The sequence below is a fragment of the Mastomys coucha genome, unplaced genomic scaffold (genome assembly GCF_008632895.1).
Source record: "Mastomys coucha isolate ucsf_1 unplaced genomic scaffold, UCSF_Mcou_1 pScaffold24, whole genome shotgun sequence".
NCBI classification, from domain to species: Eukaryota; Metazoa; Chordata; class Mammalia; order Rodentia; family Muridae; genus Mastomys; species Mastomys coucha.
Window position 1 is genome coordinate 249,666 of NW_022196907.1, and position 22,831 is coordinate 272,496.

General features: G+C 39.2%; 2 protein-coding genes across 2 annotated transcripts in view; one reads left to right on the forward strand and one right to left on the reverse strand.

Moving 5' to 3' along the window:
- Nucleotides 1–10,324: 10,324 nt before the first annotated feature.
- Nucleotides 10,325–11,555, reverse strand: LOC116074202 (formin-like protein 16). Its single transcript, XM_031346428.1, has 2 exons — nucleotides 11,183–11,555; nucleotides 10,325–10,772 (listed from the first exon to the last, which is right to left on the reverse strand). Exons 1-2 carry the CDS (start codon nucleotides 11,542–11,544, stop codon nucleotides 10,760–10,762), a joined length of 375 nt encoding a protein of 124 aa, XP_031202288.1. The 5' UTR covers nucleotides 11,545–11,555; the 3' UTR covers nucleotides 10,325–10,759.
- Nucleotides 11,556–11,671: 116 nt separating this feature from the next.
- Nucleotides 11,672–22,831, forward strand: part of Gucy1a2 (guanylate cyclase 1 soluble subunit alpha 2) — a 322,813-nt gene continuing 311,653 nt past the window's right edge. Inside the window, exon 1 of the mRNA XM_031346426.1 lies at nucleotides 11,672–12,138. Within this exon, the coding sequence (XP_031202286.1) occupies nucleotides 11,851–12,138 (288 nt within the window). The 5' untranslated portion in view covers nucleotides 11,672–11,850. The remainder of the gene's footprint in view (nucleotides 12,139–22,831) is intronic.

Sequence of the window (22,831 nt, forward strand, 5' to 3'; positions counted from 1 at the left end):
TTCTTTCTCCTCATGGTCCCTACCTGAGATTTCCTTACTCGATTCAAAGTCTTCCTCTTTTCCCTGTCCAGGCACAGTCTCTAGCTTTTTATTTACCAATCAGGGATTATTGGGGAGTACTCCTTACAGTATATTGGTCAGTACAATGCACATGTCCAATCTGCAACCTAATCAGTCTTGAGGTACAGAACTCAGCATCCGAATACACAGCACACAAGACGAATGCCAGTATCGTCCAAAACAAGGCTCTTTCTCTTATAATAGTAAGCCATGTATAATAAAAACAGTTATGAAACAAAAGCTATCATGTAAGAATTATATTCACAGCTGGGCAGTATTGGTACATGCCTTTAATCCCAGCACTTGGGAGGCAGAGGCAGGCTAATTTCTGAGTTCAAGGCCAGCCTGGTCTACAGAATGAGGTCCAGGACAGCCAGGGCTACACAGAGAAACCCTGTCTCAAAAAACCAAAGAAAGATTATATTCACAATATCAGTTTATTATATTTTCTATCATGGTGAGGTTAGAGTTCTTTAACTAAATCTTTTTATTTTTTTAACTGTAACTTATACTACAAACCTAGTGAGTTCTTTTACCTAGAAACATTTAAAAAAACATCCTAAGGAACATAAGCTTAATTGTGAGACTATACCTGTCTATTCTTTAACCCCATCAAAGAATTGAGAGGGAATAAATATGACCAGAGTATGTAGGAAAAATAGAGCAAGTACTTTCCAAAACTATAGAAATGATAGAGAAACCTGGCTACCTGGACAGCCCTCCAAATTTCCTCTATAGCCTTGGAGTACCCATCCTAAGCCTCCTGGCCTAGAATAATTGATAGAACTTTTGTGATGCAGAAAATATGAAGGACTGCTTTACTAGTATTGGCAAAGCTTGACAATCAACTTTTCTGCATTCTGTTTGTTCAGTTTGTACAGCACACTGTGAGCAGTTGAAGCAAGTGCGGTTTATTCCCCTGTAGCTAGCTTACAACATATGAGGCAAACTCCATATGGAGGTTCTTCAATGCTCATCATTTTCTTTTGAAGTAGAATGGGGGTGCTGCCAAGAGCTGACATGTGTCACTGTAAAATCAAAAGAGCCTTTAAAATACCTTTAAATACCATAATCTATAGATTTCTTGAGTTTTTGAAGACCATTTATAGTATTTATAAATTTGCAAACATTTCTTGTTTCTAGCTATTACTATCTGTTTGACTTTGCAATCATATTTCTCCAATAAACGAGACTAGTATGTGTTTTGACAATGAGTTTGACTAACTCTTTACTTGGATTTCTTAATTATCCTAAACAATGTGTAATAGCAGTTTCCAAAAGAAGTAGAACTTAACATTGTGTTTTTAAGTATTACATAGGTACAATACCTTAAGAGGAGTTTATACATAGTATGTTGTAACCAAATACAACTTTAATTTTATATAAGTATATAAAGATCTATAACAATGTAACCAAATATAACCTTAATTTTGTGTCAATAGACAAAGATCTATACTAATGTATGATTTTTTTTACTAGTTGTCGCTCTATAGTTTAAGAGTAGATTCAATAATCTACTCTTTATTCCTAGTATTCCTGTATTAGTAGGAATTATTATTAATTATATCCTCAGTTTTCTTTAATCTCCATCTTTGACATTGTATAAGAACAAAGGATGAAGAAAAGAAAAATAAATAAATAAATCTTTGAGTCTAACTTCACTTATATTGTTTTCTCTCTGACCAAAATCATTAACAACATGTAACCAACTTCTCTAAAAGGACAGTAAACTTCTATCACTCATCAAACAACCCAAACCCACTCACCCTCCTTTTTTGAAAATAGGGCATCATTCTCATTCTCATAAATTTGCTTCCTGCTGATTTCAGATGTTGTTTCCCTTTTTGGGGCCCAAGAAAATTGGAATAATGGTCAAGTTCCAAGAAACCTAACTATAATAGTTGTTGTCCAGTCTTCATGTGGTCAGAAATTTCAGGGCTTAAATGATATACTGACTGAAATTATGCCTAATGCTGAACAATCTAGCTACCTGCTTTGAAATTCACTTGGAAGCAGAATTCCTTTAAAGATTTATTTATTATTATATGTAAGTACACCGTAACTGTCTTCAGACACACTAGAAGAGAGTACCAGATCTCATTATGGATGGTTGTAAGCCATCATGTGGTTTCTGGGATTTGAACTCAGGACCTTTGGAAGAATGGTCAGTGCTCTTAACCACTGAGCTATCTCTCCAGCCCAGATGCAGGTTTTTGAGGAAACAAATACTGAATCACCCTGTATGCTTAAATAAATATGCCATAGCATCCTTGACAGTCAATCATTTAGGGCTGCCTCAATTCCATTGATGTGTCATCCTGTTCTTGGTTTCATGGCCTCCCCTTTTCCATCATAAAAGTCTTGACTCACTGACTCACAATCTTGTGGTCTACCTAAGATGAAAATGTGGATCTCTAATGAGATAAATAAGACTCTCAGTTCTGAGATCTGTTTATACCTCTTATTACTACATATTACTAAATCATATATCCCTTTTCTCACACTCTTCACAATTTTGAACTATTTGTATATTCAGTGTGTCTTGTTTTTGTTCTTATTTTTTTCTTTTATCCTCAACCTATACTCCCTTTCCTTTCTTTCACATCTCTGTCTTCAAAGGTCTGCTTCCCTTTTTGAAACTCATCTTAGCAATTATCCAGAATCCATTCCAATTCCTTTCTCTTAAGTTTGTTCCAGTTGCTTCTCTGTACTCCATGTAATTCTACTGCCACAATGTTGTTCTAGGGAATATCAATATGTGTGCTTCTCTGGGTATTTTGTTTTTAAATTCCATTGTTGAGACATTGACAGCAAATGTCATGATGGGTGCACTTCATTCTTCATGATAACTAGGGTAGTACCTGCCATGATATATTCCATTTATGCTTTTGAATGAAGGAATGTATTAATGTGTGCATATGAGTTTTAAAAATCATTTTTTTATCATGGACACAAAACACTTTTATTTTTCCTGAATGAAACTACTTTATCTTCGGACAATAATCATAGCAGGTAAAATTATCACTAAGTAAAGAAAATGAGTTCTTTATTGATATAGATTCTCTTCTCAATCACTCCCAACAAAACAGATGTGGAACTAACTTTCATTAATAAGAAGAACATTTTATTTACCACAGGAATGTATCTTTTATTTTTACATTGTCTTACATTCAAGCATGAAACTACCAATACCTTCTTCCAAAGTGTCAATTTTGCAAACAATAATGTATCTATGTTGTATCTTGGAAGCAGAGAATCAATAACTTTGAGAAAGATTGTTCTTTGTGAGAAGAATGTACATCTTTCAAATTTGGACCTTGCTACTACCAAGTAATAACTTCACTACTGGTACTATACCCCAGTGATTTTGAGTGAGAATGTTAGCTTTCCTATACTCCTGTATACCTTTATTACAAGTCTATCTATCTATCTATCTATCTATCTATCTATCTATCTATCTATCTATCTATCTATCTATCTATCTATATCTGCACCCTTGGGTTGAACATGGATATGGCCCATTAGTCACCTACTTCCATTTAATCATGCTGGATTGTATTTGTATGGGGATTAAGTTGTATTACTTTACAAAATAAGGTATTGCTTGCTTTATTGTTGTTAATAGCAAACTCCTAACAAAAAACAAACAGCAGAAAGCAAAACTGTTTATTTTTGAAATAGCATGATAAATAGAATGGAGAATAATTAGGGAAGAAATTTTGCTAAAATGTGCTACTAAAAAATGCTGAAAACTCTTGACCTTATCCTGGAGACAATTAATTTTATGATGGTTCATTACATAGCAACTTGAAAATATTTACCTCATGTTAATTAAGAAATATTAAGGAAAGGCAAGGATAGTACTGGGACAGGACATCTTAAGTGTTTCCAGTTGGTGGCTTTAATGTTATTTGGGGTTTTAGATACATTAATTATCTTGTTAAATATTTGGAAGTGACCAATCCCTTCCCAGTTGCATCTTCCTGGGTACAGCTAACAGAGGTGAGGTTTTCATGGTCCTCTTACCTCCATTATCTGGTACTGGGCTCACCCTTTTGTTCCCAGGAGACATGTGGGTCCCCAAGAGCATTCTGCTTCCCAAAGAAGGCCTCTGGTGACACAAATTTTAATAGCTTAAAATAGGACACCAATCCCTTCCCATTTAGGTCTGTCTGGGGCACAGCCAGCAGCCATGTTTCCTGAACTTGGTTGTCTGGACCACAACTCCTGTTGTCTTCCTCAGAAGATCTATTGTTATCAGGATCATCCAATGGCAAAAAGAGATAGTTATTAAAAAATACACTAAGATAGACAGACCTTTAGCCATGGGCTGATTGGCAGAGCTTCTGCTGATTTTTGAATGGTGTTTGGGGTCAAGTTACTGCTGTTGATTTCTTTTTTTTCTTTTTTTCTTTTTTTAACTTTAACTGCATTATGATGAGAAAAGTTACATGATTTCAATTTATCTGAATTTGTTAACATTTAAAAACATATTTTAAGTAAATAGACTTATATCACATTCTTGTTTCCCTTTTGTACCCCAACTCCTCCCAGAGAGCCCCCTTCAATACCTACAATATCTTTTTTGTCATATTCTTTAAAATTTATAAAATATTATAATAAAAATGAGTATTATAAAAATTGTTTCATATAAAACAACAATCAATTTAACAGTTTTATGTAGATGCTTTGTCTACAGCAATACTGAAAATACAGCCACTGGCTGGCAGAGTTCCTGTGTGCTTGGGTCCTGCTGATCCCAGTTACTCCTGGTATTGGGACAGATGTTGAGTCCTCCTCACCTCTCATCTTGGGTGTGTTAGAGTGCCTGGGAGTGGAGCTTCTTCTGGGTCTTGTGGGACTGGCTGCAGAACTTGTGCCCAAGGTCTGCTCAGGACACCATCCCAGAGAGACTGGAAGGAACCCAAGCCTCTGGATTTCCTGTGTGCCTGGTCTCACTGGTCCCAGTTACTCTCGGTATTGGGACAGATGTAGGGTCCTCCTCACCTCTGTTCCTGGGTGTGTTAGAGCGCCTGGGAGTGGAGCTTCCTCTGGGTGTTGTGGGACTGGCTGTGGAGCTTGCATCCAAGGTCTGCTCAGGACATCAGCCCAGAGAGACCAGAAGGAACCTGAGCCACTGGGCTGGTGGAGTTCCTGTGTGCCTGGTCCCACTGGTCCCAGTTACACCCCACTGCTGTTGATTTCTGTGAACTGAACAGCTAATATCCTGACAATGCAGATTAGATTCTCCCCAAAGAACTATTTCTAAACAGTAATATATCCATTTTTGTCCTATTAGCCTTTTCTTTCCACTACCTCTGGTGGGTGGTAAGCTAGAAAGGAAGTTAAAGCACTTAAGTTCACTTACTAATATAGGTTTTGAAAAATATAAGCCTATACCAAATAATAGAGTTAAAAATTGTGTATAGTTTGTATACCTTTGACCTCCTTTTTTTGTCTAATTGCTCTGGCCAGAATTTCAAGTACTATGTTGTCTAGTCCTTGATTTTAGTGGGATTGCTTCAATTTTCTCTCCATTTAGTTTGGTGTCTGCTATTGTTTTCCTATATACTGCTTTTATTTTGTTTAGGTATGTGCCTTGAATTCCTGAACTTTCCAAGACTTTTATCCTGAATTTTGTCAAATGCTTTTTTAGCATCTAATGAGATGATCATGTGATTTTTCCTTTGATTTGTTCATATACTGGATTATATTAATCTACTTCTGTATATTGAACCATCCCTGCATCCCTGGGATGAAGCCTACTTGATCATGGTTATGACCATTTTGATGTGTTCTTGGATTCAATATTTGAGAATTTTATTGAGTAATTTTGCATTGATATTCATAAAGGAAATTTGTTTGAAGTTCTCTTTCTTTCTTGGTTCTTTGTGTGATTTAAATATCAGCCTAACTGTGGCTTCATAGAATGGATGAGGTAGTGTTCCTTATGTTTCTCTTTTGTGGAATAGTTTGAAGACTATTGGTATTAGGTTTTTTTTGAAGGTCTGTAGAATTCTGCACTAATAGCTCAGACTCTAAGATCAACTATAGACAAATAAGATCAAAATACCCATGATACAACTCATAGATCATATGAAGCTCAAGAAGAAAGAAGACCAAAGTGTAAATGTTTCAGTCCTACTTAGAAGAGAGAACAAAGCCATCACAGTGGGTAGAGGGAGAAACCTGGGAGGAAGGGGACCTGGGAGGGAGAGAGGAGGGGTAGAAGAAAAGAGGGCAGGATCAGGTGTGGGAGGAAATGGGGGAAAAGTTTCTCTAAGGCAAAGAGCACTGTGAACAGGACAAAATGGCAACTTATAGATTAAGAAAAGATCTTTACCAACCCTACATCTGATAAAGGGCTAATATCCAATATTTACAAAGAACTCAAGAAGGTAGATTCCTGAGATCCAAATAACCCTACTAAAAATGGGGTATAGAGCTAAACAAAGAATTCTCAACTGAGGAATCTCAAATGGCTGAAAAGCACCTAAAGAAATGCTCACCATCCTTAGTCATCAGGGAAATGTAAATCAAAACAACCCTGAGATTCCATCTCACACCAGTCAGAATGGCTAAGATCATAAACTCAGGTTATAGAATATGCTGGTGAGGATGTGGGGAAAAAGCAACACTGCTCCATTGCTGATGGGAGTGCAAACTGGTGCAACCACTCTGGAAATCAGTCTGGCAGTTCCTCAGAAAGTTGGACATAGCTGAGGAACCAGCTATACCACTCCTGGACATATACTCCAATGTATGACAATGACACATGCTCCCCTATGTTCATAGCACCCATATTTGTAATAGCCAGAAACTGGAAACAATCCAGATGTCCTTCACCAGAGGAATGGATACAGAAGATGTGCTACTTTTACACAATCGAGTACTACTCAGCTATTAAAAACAATGACTTCACGAAATTCATGAGCAGATGGATGGACCTAAGAAATATCATTCTGAGTGTGTTAACCTAGTCACAAAGGAAAACACATGATATGTATTGATAAGTGGATATTAGCCCAAAAGCTCAGAATACTCACAATACAACTCAGAGATCGTATAAAGCTCAAGAAGAAAGAAGACCAAAGTGTGGATGCTTCAGTCCTACTTAGAAGGGGAAACAAAATAATCACAGGACATAGAGGAAGGGAGGGATACAGGAGGAAAGGTACCTGGAAGGGAGAGAAGAGTGGGAGAGAAAAGAGGGGGCATGATCAGGTGTGGGAGGAGGTGGGGATGAAGAACAGAGGGTCAGGAAATTGAAGGGAGGTGTGTAGCAGTTAGAGATGGGAAACTGGGGGTAGCCACTAGAAAGTCTCAGATGCCAGGAAAGCAAGAGGTTCCCAGGACTGAACAGGGATGACATTAGTCAAAATATCCAACAATGGGGAGAGAGAACCTGTAAAGACCATATCCAGAGTTTAGGCACAGCCCCTGGTAGAGATGGGGCCACCCACCCATTTCAAAAATATTAAGTCAGAATTGTCCTGTTCAAAGGAAATGCAAAGACAAAGAGTGGAGCAAAGACTGAAGGAAAGGCCATCCAGAGACTGCTTCACCTAGATTCCATCCTATCTCCAGACACAAAACCCAAACACTATAGCTGATGTCAAGATGTACTTGCTTACAGGAGCCTGGTATAGCTGTGCCCTGAGAGGCTTTGCCAGATCCTAACCAATACAGATAGGGATCTTTGTAGCTAGCCATTGGACTGAGCATGGGGACACCAAGGGATGAGTTAGGGAAAAGGACTGAAGGAGTTGAAGGGGTTTGCAACCCCATAGGAAGAACAACAAAATCAACCAACCAGACTCCTCCCCCCCAGCTCCCAGAGACTAAAATTCCTATTATGGAGGGCCCATGGGTCCTACTGCATTTGTAGAAGAGGATTGCCTTATCTGACATTAATGGAAGGGGAAGCTTTTGGTCCTGTGGAGGCTTGATGCCCCGGTGGAGAATGATAGTGTGGTGGGGCAGGAGTGGGTGGGTGAGTGAGAGAGCACCCTCACAGAAGCAGAGAGAGGGCAATGGGATAGGGCATTTTCAGAGGGGAAAATAAAATTTGAAATGCAAATAAATAAAATAACCAATAAAAAATATTGGGTACAGACCCAAACAGAATTCTCAAGAGTGGAATCTCCAATGGCAGACAAGCACTTGAAAAAATCTTCAATGTTTTAGCCATCAGGGAAATACAAATCAAAACAACTCAGATATTCCATCTTATACCTGTCAGAATGTTTAAGATCAAAGACACAAGTGACAGGTCATGCTGGTCAGGATGTGGAGCAAGGGGATCATTCCTCCATTGCTGGGAGTACAAATTTGTAGAGTCACTTTGGAAATCAATATGGCAATTTCTCAGAAAATTGGTGATTCATCTACCTCAAGACTCAGCTATATCAAACATGGATATATACCCAAAGACACACCACCATATCACAAGGACATGTGCTCAACTATGTTCATAGCAGCTTTATTCATAATATCCAGAAAGTGGAGACAACTCAGATGTCTCTAAACCAAAGAATGTCTAAAAAAAAGGGGTACACATATAAAATGGAGTATTACTCTACTACTAAAAATAAATCTTGATATTTGTAAGTAAAAGGATGAAACTAGGAAAGATCATTATGGGTGAGGTATCCCAGGGTCAGAAAGAAAAACATGGTAAGTACTCAGTTATAAGTGGATATTAGCCATAAAGTACAGGATAACCATGCTACAATACAAAGACTCAAAGAAGGAGGGCTGAAAGGGTAACTGATGGATCTCACTGTGAAAGTGAAACAAAATAGATATCTCAAGTGGATGGGGAGAGGAGACTAGATAGGGATGGGAGGTGTATACAGGAGGGAACAGGTGTGGGGAAGATTGAGGGAGAGAGTACTGGGAGAGACAACTGGAATTGGAAGGGGAGGGCAATGGAAACTACCAGGAATTGATGAGGGTGACCCTAACTAAGTCTCTTTGTAGTGGGGATACAGAACCATATCCTCAAACCAGGCAAAACTTCCAGTATAGGTATCCAGACAACAACTCAGCCACACAACCTTTGAACTATAATTCCTTTACTGGGGTAAAGGTAGAGCAGAAAGTATAGGAGTGGCTAACTGTGCCCTTCCCCTAGCCCTGAGCAGGCTAATCAGACCATAATTGTTTGGCACAGTTAGTCTTCTGCTGACCTGAGTGGAGTCTTCTGATCTAGGTGGAAGTCTCCTGCCTTGCCCACCTGCAGAAGCAGACTGCCCACTAAGCTGCTGAGCTTGTTTTGCAACAGAATCTGGCCGATATAAAGCAACAGAACTCAGCCAAAAGAAAGGATGGGTCTTTGGGTTTCCCCTATATAAACGCAGAGCTAAAAATTAAACTCTGAGTCATGATCAGAAATCTTTGTCTCAGCTTCATTCTTCTCTCGCCTATGCTTCCTATTTCATTCTCAGCCTCCCTTTTAGGTATACAGAGTTCTCTGTGGCCACTGGACAGCTACAGCTAACCAGTGACTGGTCCACCTTGAGCCTCATGCCATAAGAGGGAGCCTACTCCTGACCCTGCCTAGAGGGCCAGGAATCAGAGCCTGGATAGCTCAGAGACCCATGATAGAGTCATACACAAATGAGAAAAAAAGTCAATGGAATGATTCCTAATGATATTCTGCTATAGTTATAGATTGGTGTATAGCCCAATTGTCATCAGAGAGACTTCACCCAGCCACTCATGGAAACAGATATAGGGACTCACAGTCAAACATTAAGCAGAGCATGAGGAATTCTACAGAAGAGGGGAAGGAATGGTTGTAAGAGCCAGAGGAGTCAAGGACTTCACAAGAAAAACCCAAGGAATCAACTAACCAGTGCCCATAGGAACTCATAAAGACTGAATAGCCAACCAGAAAGGCTACATGGGACTCACCTAGCCACTCTACACACAATACAGCGGTGAAGCTTGATCTTTTTATTGGACTCCTCACAGTAGGAGTAGGAGCTGTCTCTGACTCTTGCCTGCGTTTAGGACCCTTCCACATTATTGGATTGACTTGCTAGCCTTAAAAGATGAAGAGGTGTGTAGTTTTACTACAACTTGATATTGAAATGGCTGGTTGATATCCACTGAGACCTTCCTTTTTCTAAAAATAAACAGAGGAAGAAGGGCTAAGGGGTCAGAAGGGAGGCAGGAGAGGGACTGGGAACAGAAGAGGGAGGGAAAATGTGGTTGGGATGTAATATAAACAAAATAAAAAATATATGATAATCATATATATAATATAATTATGACTACTTTTATTTAACATATAACAATTTATAAAATATTATGGTTATTAGACATGTAAGATTAATAGGTTAGACCACAAGATCAGGCACAATATTGTATCAGTGCAGTCTACACTTGGACTGCATGAGCCAAAAGACATGAGCTAAAGTAAAGGGTGTGCAAAGCTAAGAATGATGGAGCTACTCAAAGGCCCGGGGGCCACCACTGCGAATGGTGGCCATGGGGCAAGCTGTAAAATGAAGCTGCTTTGCTGAAACTTGCAGTCAGAGACTTGTTCACATTGTGGCAAATCTGTTCTGGGTGTATGAAGTATGAACTCCTTTCTTCACACTGCCCTTGGTTTTCAGAAATGCATATCTGGAGCAAGGAGCCCAGTGGCTGAGGGACGTAGGAACCTCCCGCAGGCTCCTTAAGGTCAGGTCTAAGAGAGGAGTCTGCACAGGAATAGATGGGGTATTGTCACCACCTGGCAAGCTTGGTGCTGGCGGTAAGTGGAGCTGTCCAGCACTGGAGCTGGGAGCGGCTCCTCCAACCGAGCTCCCAAAAATAAAGCAACAGTGAGCCTCACTGCCCACGCTGCCTTGCTAGAGGTGGGGAATCATCCTCACAATCTGTCCCAGCCTTCTTCCCCTTGCCTGTGTCTCCACTGGAGGAGTTAGGGTGACCAATCTGAACTTCTAAAATAAACTAGAATTGGACATGGTGTGTGTGTGTGTGTGTGTGTGTGTGTGTGTGTGTGTGTCTAATCCTGGGCGTGTTCACTGCCCATGTTTTTTTTCAGGGGCCAAGGGACCCTTTATTTGGGCTTGGGGACCTTTAGCCCTATGAAAACTACTGTACGCACCTCCTGGGATCAGGGCAAGATGACAAGGAACAGAAAGAACAGCAGCAAAGTGTCCTAGTTGCTCCTGAAACGCAGCGACAGAAGAGGAAAAGACTTCCAATGAGTATGCTGGGGACACGTGATGCTCGCGGAGGCAGCGCTGGAGGGAGGGGTAAAAAGGGAGGAGGAGGGAGGGGTGCAGCTCTTGGAGGGGGCGGAGGACGCGGGCCGCAGGCGATCCAGACGCAAGGCGGAGGAGCCTTGCTGCACCCCAACCCCGATCCCCGCAGCCCCGCAGCGGGAGCGATGCGCACTGGTGGGCGCTGAGGCTGCGCCTGGAGAGCAGCAGCTGCAGAGGCGGCGGTGGCGGGTCTCCAGCTCATCTCCGGCCCTACTGCGGAGCTGCGGAGCCTGGGCCCCAAGGAGCCACGGCAATCCAAGTTCCCGCCATGAGCAGCTGGCTAGAGGGGCTCAGCGGCCCCAGAGACTCCGGTCTGGGCGAGCTCGAGCACAACGCCAAGCGTCCACGAAGCGCCTGAAGCTGCCTGCCACAGTAGGTCCCAGCACGGCCACAGCCACTACTGCGTCCCTGCCGCCACCGCCGCCACCACCACCACCACCACCACCACCTCCTCCTCCTCCTCCTCCTCCGCTACCGCTGTCTCGGCTGCAGTAGTGTCTCCAGCAGCATGTCTGGAAGGAAGATTTCATCCGAGTCCTTCAGCTCTTTGGGCTCTGACTACCTGGAGACCAGCCCGGAGGAGGAAGGGGAGTGCCCATTGTCCAGGCTCTGCTGGAATGGCAGCCGGAGCCCTCCTGGGCCACCTGGCTCCAGAGCGGCCGCCACCCAGGCCCCCGCTGCCTCTGCCGCCGCGGCAGCTGCTGCTGTCTCCGCCGGGTACAAGAGAGCCCAACGCCGCCGAAGGGTCAACCTGGACTCACTAGGAGAGAGCATCAGCCTCCTGACGGCGCCCTCGGTGAGCTGGGAAGAGAGGGGTCCAAGCTTCAGTAGAGGGCAGGGATGGGGAAAGTTGAATCAAGGATATCTGGGGAGCTTGGGGAGCTCCCAGCCGCTGGGGGGCGACTCGGCCTCACCCTCTTTGGCCTTGAGTTCCTAGTGGTCCCTAGGGAGACACAGTCCTCTAGGCTTAGGCAGAAGGGGAAAACTGGGAAATAATGAGACCCCATTCTTTTGAGCTCTGGCTGCCCAGCTCCAGGCTTAAATCAAACTACATTATTGTCCTCTCTGATGGCCTCAGGAATCTTTCAAGCCACCTGTTTTTCTATTTTTCTACTTTTGCTTCTTTTCTCTCTCTTCTGTTCTCTTCTCTCGTCTCTTACCTCTCTCACTTTCTTCTTTCTCCTTCTTTCCTTCTTTCCTCCTCTCCCTTCCCTCTCTTCTTCTCTTTCTTTCTTTCTTTCTTTCTTTCTTTCTTTCTTTCTTTCTTTCTTTCTTTCTTTCCTTTTCTCTTCCTCCCTTTCTTCTTTCTTTTCTTCCTTCTTCCCCCTTCTTTCTGCTCAAAACTTTCCCAGGCTGTGTTCTGGTTCTGCAGCTCCCATTTCCCTTTCCAACATTCCAAAGAGGCCCTAGCCCCGCCCCTGGAAGCTCTTACTCTCCCTATTTCCCACACTCTCTTGGTCCTATTTGTGACCTTTTAGGGCATCTCTGAATTCCACAGGCTCTCAGCAGTCTCTGTTGTATGCTTTTCTCACGTTTAGGAAAGCTCTGTTAAATACTTTTCTGAGTTGTCTTTTCACGTGCAAACCTGTAATGCTGTTTTACACACACACACACACACACACACACACACACACACACACACACACACGCACAACACCTTCTCGATGTTTTCCTATCTGTTATGAATTTTTTGGCTCAGTTTTCCTTTCAGAGCAAAACTAGTGTCTTTGTAAAAAAGTGTCTTGTACCCTTACCTCATCCTTTACTTTCTCATCCTTAGATTCTCCACTCTTTTTTTTTTTCTGTTTTATTTCTTCTTTTATGCCTTCGTTATATTAGAAAACACTGGTATGTTTATTGAATGCATAAAAACCTTCATGTACTTTCTTCAAACTTGTGTTGATTCTAGGATTTCTATTAGTATCAGCACCAGCAGTTACCCTTGTACATACTGGTTATAGGCATTCTTACATACCACTCCGTACTCATTTCTCCTCAGATATTTCTGCCGCTCTTGCCTATGTGTTTTTTTCTGGAATGCCTGGCCTCTTGTTTTATCATTTATTGACTAGGTGAACTTGGGTTTGAAGAAGTCCACTCAATTACAGAGTGCCAAGGAAACTAAATGTCAAATTTGCACCTACCTTTGAGCTTCATCCGGGTATTGGAAGCAAGAACTTTAACTCTCTTTAAACACTCCATTTTCCCCTTCTGCTCCCCTTATTCCTTTGGCTTCAACTTTTTTAAAACTTCCCTCAATGTGTCTGAATATTGATCTTGTTTAGTCTATCCTAGGTTTTCCTATCCTAGGTTTCTTGCCCTCACTGTAGAAAGACCTGGGATCTTTAGGAGATGTTGAGGATCTGTGTTCTGGTACAGGAAATGCCACAGATATCGCTGTGGTATCTGTGTTATTGGAGAATTGTATCTCTCAGCACTGAAGCACATTTTCTATCTCCTTTCTTTCTGGTGTGTTTTAGTCTTTTACACTACATCCTAGAGATAATCTGTAAAGATAATTTAGACCAGGTTGGCTGATCTTTTTTCAATCTTCCCTGTAAATTTGTCCCAGAGACAATAATACTGGGAAATATATAACATACAAATTGTCAAATAATTGTTTTTAAGAAGAATTCAGTATCTATGTCTATGTAGGTTTGTGTCAGTCCACAACACAATATTTTTGCAACATATCAATACTTCTTTCAACAGGTTTGTTTTTAACATAAAGATCTAACTAAATATAGTGATCCCTTGGGAAAGAATCCTTGTAAGAACCCAGATTTTTTCCTTGTGCTTGAGAAGCAAAATGTACAGATTTCTAAAGTGTCTTTGATAATGATTTTACTTAGCATATTCTCAATTCCTCAATTGAGGGTGAGGGGAAATAAAGTGATAACTAAAGTATCTACTGTGAGAATGAGAGGCAAGAAATAATTTATGGTGGCTTCTCTTGTAAGTTGGAGTTTGGTGACTGACGTGAAAAACATGTACCTAGATAATGCTTCCAGAACAAGAAATTTGAAAGAAATTGTGATATTAAACAATGCAGGTCTATGTTCTTTATAAGCTTCAATTAACTTTTATTTTGGAAGAGGCCTGTCAGGTGGATGCTGAGAGCATACATATGAGATGCAAACATGTTCACATACAAAAGGCTTCAGGGGAAAAAAAAAAGAAGAATCCTCATTGAACATCCTTATCACTAGTTGATTTAGTGCCATACACATACAGTTTTCATTTTAAGTCCCACCTTTTATTTGACAAACACAGACTGCCTTGAAAAGTTTCAGTATACTTTTAGTCTCCTATACTAACTGAATATTAAGCTCTAATGTTTCACAAATAACACAAGAAATATTTGTGAAGATATAATGTATACTATCTGTTCCATCACAAGGGAGAAACAACTGAAAACAACTACAACTACCTAGAATACCCATTGTTGGGGTATTTGTAGTTAGTGTTGTCAACATTCCTAATCCCCATCATCATCTATTTTAGGAGTAGCTACACTTATTGTGAGTGTTCCTACTTACTGAATGGTCCTGTCATGTTTCAATCAGTTGGAATTCAGTCTTCATTCAGAAAGACTTGCAAGAAGGAAAATGGAAATGAATGTATACAACTAGTATATTAAATATTCAGAGTTTTTGACATTTTAGTAGTTATTTTTAGGTGCATTGATGTTGGGTATGAAAGTTGGGAGCTTTATATTGTACAAATAATACAAGAAAATAGAGTAGATGAAATTGGAAAAAACAATCCAAAACCGAAGAGTCTTGATTCTTTTTTGCTTTGAATAAGTATGCACTTGCATACCCCTTGGACACATTCTCAGCTTTCTGGGACCCATCTGAGGCGGGAAGTGTTATGCTTAGGTTCCTCTTTGGTCTGAAATTTTATTGAGCTACATTGTCAGCATACAGATGAAACATGGAACATACAATTTGCATTGGGCAATTATTTAGCAGGTTATATTACTTTCTTAAGTTGTAAACATCAAAAAATATTGTATTTAACCAGTAACTGAGATTCCACTGTGTAGCAAGTATTGTATTGGGGAAAGAGATGCTGAATGACCCCCACACAGCTTTTATGGACTTTTTTCTTTAGTCCTTAACTTGAGGAATGTGCACTGAAAGGAGCATAGGAACTTTGATTGCCATACTGTCATCTATGGAACATTTTGGGTATATATTTTTTTTCTCTGAGTCTCTGGAGTATAGTCATAATAACAAACATCATTATACAGACCCAATTGGAGACATGACAATTACTTACTTATTATGTTATTTATTTGGAAGTACTTGGAAACTGGGAAACATATGGAGATATTAGCAGCAAGCTTTGTATCAAGGGTGGATTTAGTAAATCATTTTATTGAATTTAATTTTATGACTCTGACATCAGGCTAAGATTTGTTCTCATCAGCCTATCAGTGGAGAGATGAGGGCATACCCATACAAGGTGGAGGCTTCTTCTCAGAGTTCTGTACATTGTGGAGCCACTTCAAATAGCTTTGAAGATTTCTGAAGAATAGCTGGAAGAAATGTAACATAAATGGAAAGGAGACAAAACAAGAGAGGAAAACATAAGAGAAGGAAATCAACCCAAGAAAGTGTGAAATGTAAAATAAAGATGCCGGGCATGACAGAAAAACAAATAATGTTTCCTTATTTGGGGAAAGAAAATTATATTAGTAAAAACCTAGGAAAAAGTAAAGAGAGATAAGCATATATTTAGCTTTTCCTGATACTACACAAAATAACTCCCTGATACATATAATCCCAGAAAATCAATCTCAGAAACAATGTGAACAATGAAAAATATGCAAAATTTGTTTTCAAAATAGGATACCTGATAATTTATGTACACTAACTAAAGTTTCTGGTTCAATTTAGTTAAAATATTAAAAACAAAGTGACTTAATATAAGCCATAAACTTAATAGAATATATTCATACTTAAATATTTTCTTAGAGAAATGTGTTAGCATGTGTGATGGTTTGTATGTGTTTGGCCCAGGAGTGGCACTATCAGGAGGTGTAGCCTTGTTGGAGTAAGTGTGGCTTTGTTGGGGTAGAATGTCAATGTGGGCATGGGCTTTCATACCCTCGTCTTAGTTGCCTAGAAGTCAGTCTTCTCCTAGCAGCCTTCAGATGAAGATGTAGAACTCTCAGTTCCACTTTTACAATTCCTGTCTGAATGCTACCATACTCCTCCATTGATGATATTGGACTGAACCTCTAAACCTGTAAGCCAACCCCAATTAAATATTTTCCCTAGAAGAGTTGTCTTTGTCATAGCATCTCTTCACAGCAGTAAAACACTAAGATGTTATTTATGTTTGTATATTTTTAAAACCTTCATTAACTCACTAAGAGGTTCCAGGGTGTTACCCATAAACTTCAATCAAATGTAAATGCTTTGAAAATGTGAAATTTCTTTCTTACCCATTTTATTAGTATTACTTATTAGAAAAATTTACAGAATAAATTCCATTAAAATGAAAAGGTAAAAATCACATTATTTTGCTTGTATAGCCAAAAAATTCATCTGAAAATTTAAAATTGAGTCTACTTTTAATCTTCCTAGCTATGGCTCATAAATGTACATAAGGCTATATAATCATTGTACTTTCCAACATTTCTATCAAACCAGTAATTGCTGTTTGATAATTCATAACACACATCTAGGGATCATGTACTTACAGGAAGACAGTCTTGTGTGATACAATTTGAATATTTCACAGAAATGAATTAAAATTATAGAAAGTAAAACTACTTATTTTAATTTTGTTGAGAATTTAAAAGATTGCTCATCTAATGCTTTCAAACTAATCAGTTTATGTGTTCAAAGCATATACAGGAGGCTGAGAGATAATACAATAAAGATCTGCTTAAATCCTTTGTATTTGGATACATGTCTAGTGCTCTGTTCAATGACCAAAAGCTCAGTTGCAGGATTTTACTTTAAAGATACAGAAGAACAATGGGAAAAAAACACCATTGATTCTTAGTTGATGAAGAGATGATACAATTATTTATTCAGTTTTAGTGTACAATTTGTCTGCCTTTAAGAATTCATCATAAAAGTTCTTAATTTAATTTCATCTCTATATCATCATTACTTTTGCAGTGTCCTTGTCTGTTGTGTGTCCTCTTATACAAAGCTAAAAATAAAATAAAAATACACATATTGTTGACCATGATGGAAAAATAAATGCAGTATCTCTAAATATCTATATTGTACATCATGAGTTACCAAGAAAGTATAATTTTCCATTTGTGGGTTTTACATATATCATGCAGGAAAAGAAAATTTAAGTTGTAGGGGAATGCATGCCAAGGGGTATCTGCTGACTGACTCATTTGTAGGCTCTTGTGTGACATAGGAGTAGACATTTAACTAGTAACTCAAAGCCTCTATTTAAATTCTAACTTTTTAATACTTTTCTGTAGTGTTGAGCACAGAACTTAAGTACCGTGTGTGTGTGTGTGTGTGTGTGTGTGTGTGTGTGTGTGTGTGTGTGTGTGTGTATTCAATAAAATATATTGTAAAAGAAATGGATATTTTCATTAATTGTCTAATTGTGTTTGATATTTTTGCTTTTATTAAACAAAAATTATAGAGTTTATACCCAGGCTCAAGAGTATAAACTTGAACAATTTTTGCTTATACCTGCTATTTGATGTGAAACATCAGAATGTAGTTACATGTGAAATGGTGTTCTCTTCTGAGAGCTTCTTAAGTACTCCATTTAATTTTAAGAGTTTAGATAAATGAAATGACACTCCACCAGTCTGGGTTGCTTCCATGTTCTACAAAATTCTCTGTCAAATGAGAGAAATGTTTGCCAATAAGTGAGCTACTGTTGCCAAAACCAAACTGCTAGGGGGTGGAAATAATATCATTTAGTTGTCAAATATCACATCAGTATATGATCTGGAGATTCAAAATATGTTCTGTGAACCTTGTATGATTGAAAATTCCAAGCATGGAGTGATTTAGGAATCAAGGTATTGGAGTATCTTCGAAGTCTGGAGATTCATTAGGACTGTTGTGGGAAGTTGAAAGACAGTGACCATTCTTATAAACAGATCAGGAAGGGAACATTTCCTTGACATTGAGATTTGCTATCAGGAAATTGTTCATTTAAGCTAGAGGTTATCAAATCAATGAATCACTGGGATTAACTTTTAACATGCAGTTTCTTGCATCCTGGTTTAGAGAATCTAGTTTTAAAGTTCCAGAGAGAGGCCTGGGAATTCTGAATGAAACTGAAGATGACTAACACATTAAATGCATTAAATTAACACATTGAATGCATGCTCAAAGGTGGTTGCATTTAATGTCCCAAAGATAATTGATTTCTGCTCACTGCACTTTGTACACTGACTTGGAAACCAATCCTGGAAATTATTCCTTTGATATGAACATGTGGAATAATGTTTTCCTCTGAGAACTCCTTGAGTAGTCCATTTATATTTTAAGAGTTTTGGTGGGTGGAAATGTGCACATGAGTGCACACACAGATCTTATTTTCTTTAATTATATTGTTTTGTTTTTGCAGAAATTGCCATTCATATCTCCCCTAAGCACTATGTCTTTGGCAAGATGGTCATTTTTACTATATTAATCCTGCTAATCCATGAACATGGAAGATCTTTCCATCTTCTGAGGTCTTCCTCAAAGAGTGGATGCTTCAGTCTTACTTAGTAGAGGGAACAAAATAATCGAGGAAAGTAGAGGGTAGGGGGAACTTGGGAGGAAGAGAAGATGGGAAGCGAAAAATGAGGGGCAGAATCAGGTATGGGAGGAGATGGAGGGGATATATAGAGCATCAGGAAATTGAACAGAGGTGTATAGTAATCGGGGATAAAGAAATGGGGTAGCAACCAAAAAGCCTCAGATGCCAGAAAAGCAAGAGCCTTCCAAGACCCCACAGGGGTGACATTAGCTGAAATGCCCCACAAAGTGGAGGGAGAACCTGTTGAGACCATATCCAGAGGTTAGGCATGGCCCCTCAGTTGAGGGATGGGGACACTCACTCATCTCCAAAATTTTAACCCAGAATTGTTTCTGTCTAAAGGAAATAAGGGGGCAAAGAGTGGAACAGAGACTGAAGGAAAGTCCATCCAGGTCCTGCCCCACCTGGAGATCAATCCCACATGCAGATACCAAACACAGATACTATTGTGGATGCCAAGACGTGCTTGCTGACAGGAGCCTGATACAGCTGTCTCCTGAGAGACTCTGTCAGATCATGGCCAACACATTTGCAGATGCTTGCAGCCATCCATTGGACTGAGCACAGGGACCCCAGTGGAGGAGTTAGGGGAAGGACTAATAGAGTGAAGGGGCCTTATCTGGTATCAGTGGGCGGGGAGGCCCTTGGTCCTGTGAAGGCTTGATGCTCCAGTGTATAGGAATGCTAGAGTGGTGAGGCAGGAGTGGGTAGATGAGTGGGGGACCACACTCATAGAAGCAGGGTAAGGGGGGATGGGATGGGAGTTTGCAGAGGGGAAACCAGAAAAAGGGATAACATTTGAAATGTAAACAAATAAAATATCCAATTAAAAAAATGGGCAAACAAAAAAAGAATAGTACTTTCAAAACTACTGTGAATGAAGTGCTTTCAATCTTAGAAAACAATGCTTATCCTGTATCTGAAAAAGTATGAAATGAGATTTATGTGGGAATATATAATTAATAAACAATCATACTATGTCATAAATTTTGAATCTGGAGTTCTTACCCATGAACCATCAATATGATAAGTGATATGCATTTTTCATTAAATACAACAGTAAGGCAGGCATGATACCTCCACATAGTCTGAAAGACATTAATATCCCTTGTCTTCGTCCTTATATGGGGATGATTTGTCTAATCTGTACACATGGTTCTAGTATATAGATAAGGGAAAGTGGACATAAAATTCCATTCTCAGCATTTGGCAGGATAAAGGGTGGAGAGAGACAGAAATAGGGAGGGAATAAGGAGGGAAGAAGAGAGAGAAAGAGAGAGAGAGAGAGAGAGAGAGAGAGAGAGAGAGAGAGAGAGAGAGAGAGAGAGAGAGGAAAGGGAGGGAGCAAAACAGTGAGAAAGAGAAAGAACAAGGAAGAGTGTGAAAAAGAGCTGGACCTACCTACCTTTGAGATCAAACCAGTTTATTAGATAGTTAGAAACTCATGTTTAAACGTGACAGTAAATCCCTGAAATGAATAAGAATTGCAAAAGGACAGGGTTGCCCTCGTAGCATTTTCAACTCCTTTGCCAACAATAACTGTATTACTTCTTCTTTGTCCTAGGGAACTGTAAGATAGCCTGATATGAATGTAACACCTTCTTTCTGTTCCCTCTTTTGAGCTGAGCCCTGAGACTAGGGAGGCTCAGTACATCAAAGCAGTATTTCATGAACACAGCTGTTAGGAAAACATCCATAAAACCTGTTCAAGGTCAAGCCTGTGAAATCCCAACATGGATGGGGAGGAAGTCAAAGTTCCTTCCCTAGATATGGAGTTATTGGTAACTGATGGCTGCCGGGAGAGGGAGAGTCAGCTTTCTTCAGTAATGTTGCTTCTGACAGGCTATCCATGCTCCAGCAAATGGCCCTACACCTGTGTACGTATTGACAAAACTAAATGAAATAATATTTTAAAGATTTATTTATTTTTATGTTAAGTGTATGTTTGTGTGCATGCATGTAAGTGCACTGTGGCATACAGTACTGACAGAGGACGGAGAGGGAGTAGGATCCCCTGATCCCCTGAAGATGGAGTCACATACAGCTGTGAACCTCTATATAGATAATGGGAATGGAGCTTGAACCCTGTGCAAAGATAGCCGATGCTTTTAACTGTTGAAACATCTTTCCAGTCCCAAACTAAGTAGATTAAAAACAAGAGCAGCTACACATGACGCTGGGAGGGAACAGTGGTGAGGAGAATAGGATAGGGTCTCAAGGGAAAAAAATGGGGGGTATATTTGATTAAAACCTATTATATGCATGTACAGAATTCTCAAACAAGAAAAAAGTATAATACAATGTCACTAGATTTGGGCTTCATTTTTATGGAGTTTATTTCACGACAAATAAGTTATTTGATAAGAATTTTGCCTACCTAGCAACAATTAAATTTTAAGTGTCTGTTATTTTTAGTTCATTTGGCATTTCCTAATCATGTCAAATCAAGTCAAAAATACCACTATTTATCTTTCAATAGTTTTATAACAAATGTTAAGTAGCTCTGGCTGTCCTGAAACTCAATAGGTAGACTGTTCTCAAATACACCGAGAAGTGCCTCTACTTCCTGAGTGCTGTGATCGAAGGCATGCACCAACATGCCCAGCCTTTTGTCAGTTGATTTTGGTTTGAGTTTTTCTCTTATTTTTCAAAACAGATTACATATTGAGCATCACATGGTAGAAACTGTTTGTAGGCCCATACATATATTAGTTTATAAGCTTTCAGTTTTAAAGGTACACTGAGAATATTGCTTAGTAGCAGATTACTTGCCTAACGTGCATGAGGCCCTAGCTTCTCATCTTCAGCACTACAAAAAGAAAAATAACTATAAATACACACACACATACACACAAACACACAAACACACATGATACTGTTATTTTCCCCTTAAAGACTTTGCCTACAGTTAGAACTCTTTTTGATGATTTTTCCTTTTTTGTTGGTACCGTGGGAAGGTCGATAATGGAAATATCTTCTGAGGTATTTTAGGAGACAAGGGACTATAACTTTATACTGTTAAACACTGAATAATTTTTGTATTATTTTAAAGTTATACAGAAGATAAAACAAGGCCGAATATACAATTGAGTTTAATGTTTTACTTTCATTCTCTCTTTTTCTGCATTAATTTTGCTGAATTTCATCAAGTAAGACTATTTCTGTATATGCTATCAAATTCCATGTTTGATGGCACACCATAATTTAATCAATGCATATTTTCAGCTGATACATATAGTGAGAATAGAACTATGTTTAAGAATACCACATGAATGTAAGAACCAAATAACATATCAATACGAGCCTAAAAACAAAAAACAAATATAGAAATTCAATGTAAACAGAGAATATATAATTGAAAAAGTTTTGTCTTGTTATGTTTTTTTTCACATATTTATTAAATGCTTACTTTACTGTATTTTGAGCCATACTGCAAGATTTATGGACTTATATATAAAAGAATGGCTTTAATTATCCACAGAATTTTAAAAGTGTGTCCCTTGAATGCTCATATAATCTGTTACACCAGTAAAATTTCATGATATAGTAGTAGAAAAGAATGAATTTATTTATTTATTTTTAATTAGATATTTTCCTTATTTACACTTCAAATGATATCTCTTTTCCTGGTTTCTCCTCAGGAAAAAAAAAAACCTGTTCCCTCCTCTCTCCCCCTGCTCACCAACCCACCCTCTCCTGCTTCCTGGCCCTGGCATTCCCCTACACTGGGGCATAGA